At 34.2% G+C, this 6000-nt stretch overlaps 3 protein-coding genes across 5 annotated transcripts in view; 1 reads left to right on the top strand and 2 right to left on the bottom strand.

The window, feature by feature from the left end:
- The window catches only part of LOC108742194 (transcription initiation factor IIB), a 3069-nt gene extending 2028 nt beyond the window's left edge, over positions 1-1041 (bottom strand). Inside the window, exon 1 of the mRNA XM_018477263.1 lies at positions 1020-1041. The gene's annotated coding sequence lies outside the window, so the exon portion shown is untranslated. The remainder of the gene's footprint in view (positions 1-1019) is intronic.
- LOC108742191 (mitoguardin) overlaps positions 32-6000 on the bottom strand; it is a 23290-nt gene continuing 17321 nt past the window's right edge. The window contains exons 4-5 of the mRNA XM_018477259.2: positions 1953-2248; positions 32-1889 (exon numbers count right to left, since the gene is read on the bottom strand). Coding sequence (XP_018332761.1) covers positions 1059-1889; positions 1953-2248 — 1127 coding nt within the window. The 3' untranslated portion in view covers positions 32-1058. The remainder of the gene's footprint in view (positions 1890-1952; positions 2249-6000) is intronic.
- The window catches only part of LOC108742193 (protein unzipped), an 18983-nt gene continuing 15523 nt past the window's right edge, over positions 2541-6000 (top strand). The window contains exon 1 of one of the 3 annotated variants that reach the window (XM_018477262.2): positions 2541-2639. Coding sequence is in view for 1 of the 3 variants with exons in the window: in XM_018477260.1 (XP_018332762.1) it covers positions 3974-3983 (10 nt within the window). In the remaining 2 variants the exon portion in view is untranslated. Of the gene's footprint in view, positions 2640-3958; positions 3984-4321; positions 4742-6000 lie in introns of those variants that run through there. The other 2 variants (XM_018477260.1, XM_018477261.2) reach the window with 2 other exon arrangements.

The following is a 6000-nucleotide window of genomic DNA, read 5'->3' as shown; positions in this document are numbered from 1 at the left end:
TAATATATATAGTATACTTTAATATGCACATTCGTACTGTATAACATTTATACATCTTAAATAGTCGCCTAAAAAGTCTACAAAAACAACAAAAATACGTTGATTGACTGCTACGTATACGCATAACTTATATACTTTATGTATTTAAAAGAACATCTAATAAACGTAATGATTTTTCTGAACTTTTTTTTAACGATTTAAAAAGTTGAGGTGGTGCATGCGTATGAAATTAATACGCATTGAAAATAACTGGAATGCTCTAATTGAGAAGAACACGATAAATAAATATGTATTTGTTAATATAATAATTAAAGTTGCTTCACGCTGTTACGTCATTCGTAAAATACTATCACTTTATATTATACCTACGATAAATATGCGCATTTAAATCAATACCCAATTTTAACAATAGTAGCATCTGGAACTTGACTGTAATAGCCGTAAAAAAACAATAACTGCAGTACACACGTATATTGCGACCGCAGGAAGTGATAGTTATGAATATTAGTTTTCACATTTTTTCTGTTGTCGAGCAATTGCTTAATTTAAATCAAAAATTTAAATTTAATTTAAATAAAACTGTAATTTGCGTTATCAAATTTCGCAAAAAATTTTAATAAGGTCGATTGGCATCAGAAAATTGTTCTCGAATTGTTTAATAAAGCTCAATAAAGTAATTAATGATTTATAATAAAAAGCAAAGGTATAGTGCTTAGGCAACCCAACGAGCGTTACTGAATATACCTGAGTCTCACTCATAATAATACAAGTGACTTTAAAATGAAAAATGGTTGGAAAAATTTGTAAACTTCAAACCAAGGCAACTTAACTTAAAGTTCAACATATGCGTAATATTGAGAAGAAGAAATGAGTAAAAACTAATATTTATCACCTTTTAATTATTGATTCTAAATGAGCACATAATAAGCAATCGTTTGGCAAAAGAAAATTCGCAAAAACTAATATTCGTAACTCGTAATTTTTCTTTAATTGTAAGAAAATGAACTGTTTTTTTTTACCTGTCAATACTTTCGTTTTTCTTCACTTAATAATGTTTCCTAAGCTTGCACATAAAATCTCCGACAAACATTTTCTGCCCTTTTTTTAACATGTATTAAGACGTCCGAAGCCAGTTCTTCTTCTGTTGTGAATTTACACTTTTGAAAATTGAAAATATCCGACAGAAAGCCTAAAACTTGTTCCTTGAAGTACATACAGATGTCTTTCAGGTTTTCGTCTGGACCTAGGAAACCCCATGCGAACAAGGGCGACAATTGTTCCGACAATGTATAAAAATGAGCCATGAAACCATTAGGGAATTTTAACATTCGCCGTTTGGCTTTCAGAACGGACCATACGGCGGTAGTGAGAGCGGTCTCTTTGAAACCGTTCGATAGCCATCGGTTTTGTACTACCGCCGTGACGGACGACGGAGGCGCCTCCAGGTCCTCGAAGGCGTCCATGAGGATGTAATCCAAAACGACGTCGTAAAACGTTAAAGCTTTTACGCCCTTGGCGCTAAGTTCCTCTTCTAGGATCCTCCAATTTCCATGTTCGCTGAGGAATATCAACATTTTTTCGTAACCTATGATAAATTCTTTTGGATCTTTATCTGCAAACATAAGAAGCTCGGCTAATATTTGACGACCGGTATCGGCAAACCACAAATAGGTGGACGGATTCTTAAACATGAGTTGAAACGCCAATCGAAGGCAGTGCAATTTTGCCAGGTACTCGCCATCAGAACCGCAGCGTACCAGCTCGGTTCTAAGTGTTCTGCATGGAATACCACCTTCCTCCAACTGACGAAGGGCTGATTGGTAAAGGGGCAATTGCTCCAAATCGGCGAAAAAGTCCGAAAACTCTTCAAACTCTCGTAAATCAGCCACCTTCAATTGACAAAAATTAAAAATATTGACCTTAAGTGCTTATTAAACGCATCTAAATCGAACCTGGTCTTGTGCTGAAGCAAAGCTCTCCCCTCCAGAAGCTTCGGTTTCGACTCCGGGATCCGATGGATGCGTACCGCTTCCGGCTTTGAACAAAACGGACCTTTCGTCTAAAAACAGCAATTCCGATTTCTCTTGCAGTTCGAGAGCGCTCTCTAAAAGTTGTTGGAGATCTTTACAAAAAGCAGTCTCTTCAGGGCCTAGAACGGCCAAAGCACCATCACCACTCGTTTCTTGAGAACGATACGCGGCCAAAGCATCTTCCCAATAATTGATCGATGTCTCTAGCGCTTCCATACCTGTAATAAACAAAAATAGTGTAAACAGTTTTATTTAGACTTTTAGATTTTGTTATTTATTTTCTATTTAAAATGCTGTTGGAACGATATTAAAAGTATTATTTTAAGGGCATGCGCGTAATTTATTTACAAAAAATACTAATCATTTCAATACACGTCCTCAATTGAATTTGATTCGATAATAAGGTACGAGAATAGTTTTTAAACATTTCCTTTGCACCATTTCGTCATCATCAAAAGTGATATTAGGTCATTATAAATTATCCACATAATTTGTCCTATTTTGCTGCTCATTTTTCGCAAATTATTTTTCTTGTAAACAATAAAATGTAGTTTGTCCAAGTGTTAGTGTAAAATTTTCTGCATTCGAACCCGCTTGGAAAAAACAGAGGTAAAGAAGTTTAGTTTTTCTTACAAACAGCACAATTAGTAATAAAGTTATTTGAAGTCAAAACACGAAATCATTAAAATTCATAATGGGTACAAAACGTTCGTATGTAAACGTACAAGATTGTTAAATAAATATTAGCCCTTTTCTTAAAAAACTTTCTCCCCTGCGTGGGTCATGATGTCAAGGATTCAATCTTCTCTCTAGTTTGTTGAGCCTTGTGCCCGACGAAGCTGTGATCGTGTCTGCAAGTGCTGATGATAAATTCGTCCGCTCTCAAGATGAGTCATCGTCATCATCCTTTAAACGATCAAACTTTTTTTCAGAATAAAACGCAAGCGAGGGATTTCGTTTTCATACATGACGTCAGCGGAATGACAAATTCATTGTTTTTGATTGTTCTCAACGATTAGTCAGCGTAGGTGCAAAAATTTATCGCACAACTTCCTCTGATTTTGATTCTTTAATGTCTAGAGAACAATCAACAAATTCCTCCCTACATAGCTGTGTAAATAGATAGAGGGGTATTACATAACATCCTGCTGTCACTAATCCATTGCCATAGCGAATGTGTTATCTAAACCATATTCGTAAATGAATCGCTCTGTATTTATAAGTTTAAAAATTGTGGTACTAGGTACATTAAATTGTTAGTTACATTTCTTTTATTTATATTTATAAACCAGTCTTACGTACTGTACGTATTCGTAGCCAGACAAAAAAGTTTATCTGTTAAAGAATTTCTTATGTAACNAAAATACTATCACTTTATATTATACCTACGATAAATATGCGCATTTAAATCAATACCCAATTTTAACAATAGTAGCATCTGGAACTTGACTGTAATAGCCGTAAAAAAACAATAACTGCAGTACACACGTATATTGCGACCGCAGGAAGTGATAGTTATGAATATTAGTTTTCACATTTTTTCTGTTGTCGAGCAATTGCTTAATTTAAATCAAAAATTTAAATTTAATTAGTAATTGATTAACTCAAATGAAGAGATATCGAAACAAATTCACAATTATCTAGAAATAAACAAAATATTTCCATCAAATCCTTAAATTACTACTGGCTCTTCTTATTGTTGTTGTTGCTTTCAGTATTGTCCCAAACAAAAATGAATTTGGATTGTGATTATTATTACATTTAATATTTCGTTCTCATATATGTATGTAGGTATCTAAGTAAGTGTGTGATGGTGCTGCGGAGAATAGAAATGGATTTGGGAAAGTAGGGGCCATTTTTGGTCCCCGATTGGATAAGGCCACTATTATGAGCATTTTACTGAAGGAAATCAAACTAATTAACAAGAAAAATGTTAAACGACTATGTTTCCAGGTAAAAACTAATCAAAGAAATAGTCAAGCCAAAACATAATTATTGTTGGTCCTGGTGGGGCCAAAGATGCGCCTTCTGTAAACCACCCCTTTAGGTAGATAGGAAAGAGTATTTGTGTCATCACGTAAATTAGTACACAATGATGAAGACCGAGCGATATCAAGTTGCGTGTTGATCGTTATCTGCTCTTTTGTTTTTATTATTGCGTCGGGGACAATCCGCGTTCCTGTGGTATGGACGGTAGTAGTTGTTCTAGTTGAATTGTATAATAATGGTAACTTCCGATAGGTTCCGGAGTCCGGATTGATGTTTTAGTGGCCGGGTGCCCAGCAACGGCCGCACGGACTCCCATTCCGTTGTTTTATCATTCTCTTGGCGGTTCATACAAAATCGACCGGAATCGTTAGAGCGGTGACGTAGTCCGCAGGTTCCAATGGAAAACCTCCGTTTCTCCCTTCTCTGTCTTCACGTAAAACCGGCAAAAGACCAAGAGCGGCGTCATAGCTGCTGGTTTCTTGCTTACCGAGACTGTTCGAGACCGATGCTTTCTTACATTTTACGCACTAGGTATAGGTAGATTGTTCTTGATCTGTTACGCAAATTCGCAGTGTAGAATCACAGAGTGAATTGTTGAATTACGAAAGCGCGAAATATTGTTTTTCTTTCCCGATTTTGTGCCACTTACTAAAAGGATAGTTATCATTACCGGATAGGATCAAAAAGGATATTTTCTACCGCAGCGCAGTTAAAAGGAGTGGGTAAGGAGAAAAGTAAAGCATTTCAATAAAAAAAAACCTTTTCCTCGAATTCAATTAAAAATTTTATAACTACATGTGTTTCCTGGGCGTTTCTTATCTACCTAGGTAACTGAAAATTTATAAATTATACCTATATATTTTGAGAAAAGCGCAATTTTCACATTTTAACTCCGACTCACTTAAGAAATTCGACCCACTTTGTGTCGTAAAACTATTGCAGATAAATAATTTTCCCCTTGACCTTTTCATATCTTGCTCTCTCTTTATTATTATTATTATTGTTGCGAATATTATTTTCTGCAGTATTACATTTTTTTACAAAAATTTTGAAATACACCAGAATCAAAGGTGGTTTTTCAAACGAAATCAATAACGCCCCTCGTTTTCCTTCATGTTCTGGGGACACCTTTCAATCTGAGTCCTGCTATAGATACGTCTACATACATACTGCATTCACAAAAAAAAGGAATAAATTTAATTTATATGTACCTACACCGGTTTACATACTATATGTATAATAAACTGTATTATTTTGGAAAATATCAACCAATTTAAATGGTTCCATATAGGTAAAATAGAGTAAAGTATTACCTACTATTCAGAAATCACGTACATACCTATATGCAGGTATGCAGATTTATGGTAACCTGCATATTATTTTTTAAATTACATACTTATTACTTATATAAATTTTTATGTTTTGCTGTCAGGTTTGAATTGAAGCAATTACTGCTTACGGACCGATTTTATAGACCTTTACACTTGACGCAATATTCAATAAAATTTTGCATTAATTGTTATGGTTTACTGAAAAAAAAAAAAACTAGTTAACAACAGTTTAGGCAATTAATAAGGTACAACTGTTGGGGTTACAAGTTTACATCAATATATTTATGTAATGCTACATTAATGTTATCTAAACATGAAAAAGTTACTGTTCTGTATATAGGTACCTAATAATAATAATTGATCCATTTTGCTTAAAACGTGTGATTCTAATTGTACTTTTTAATGATGCGCGTGATTATTTATTTTTATCATTTTTAAGTGGACGCTTTTTTAATTGCGGCAGGACGAATACTAATACATACTTAATTGTAATGTAAGTTTGAGTAAATGAATAATTGACGTTATATAGAGGAATCACATATTTATTGCCAAGTATTAACTACTTGCAAACTGTATAACACACAATGCGCCATTAAAATTTCGACAAACAATTTTACAATCATTAATTATTTGCCTGGCCGTGAGATTTA

Source organism: Agrilus planipennis, unplaced genomic scaffold (genome assembly GCF_000699045.2).
Source record: "Agrilus planipennis isolate EAB-ADULT unplaced genomic scaffold, Apla_2.0 scaffold283, whole genome shotgun sequence".
NCBI classification, from domain to species: domain Eukaryota; kingdom Metazoa; phylum Arthropoda; class Insecta; order Coleoptera; family Buprestidae; genus Agrilus; species Agrilus planipennis.
Note: the sequence above shows the minus strand (reverse complement) of the source record. Positions and strands in the feature narration are given on the sequence as shown.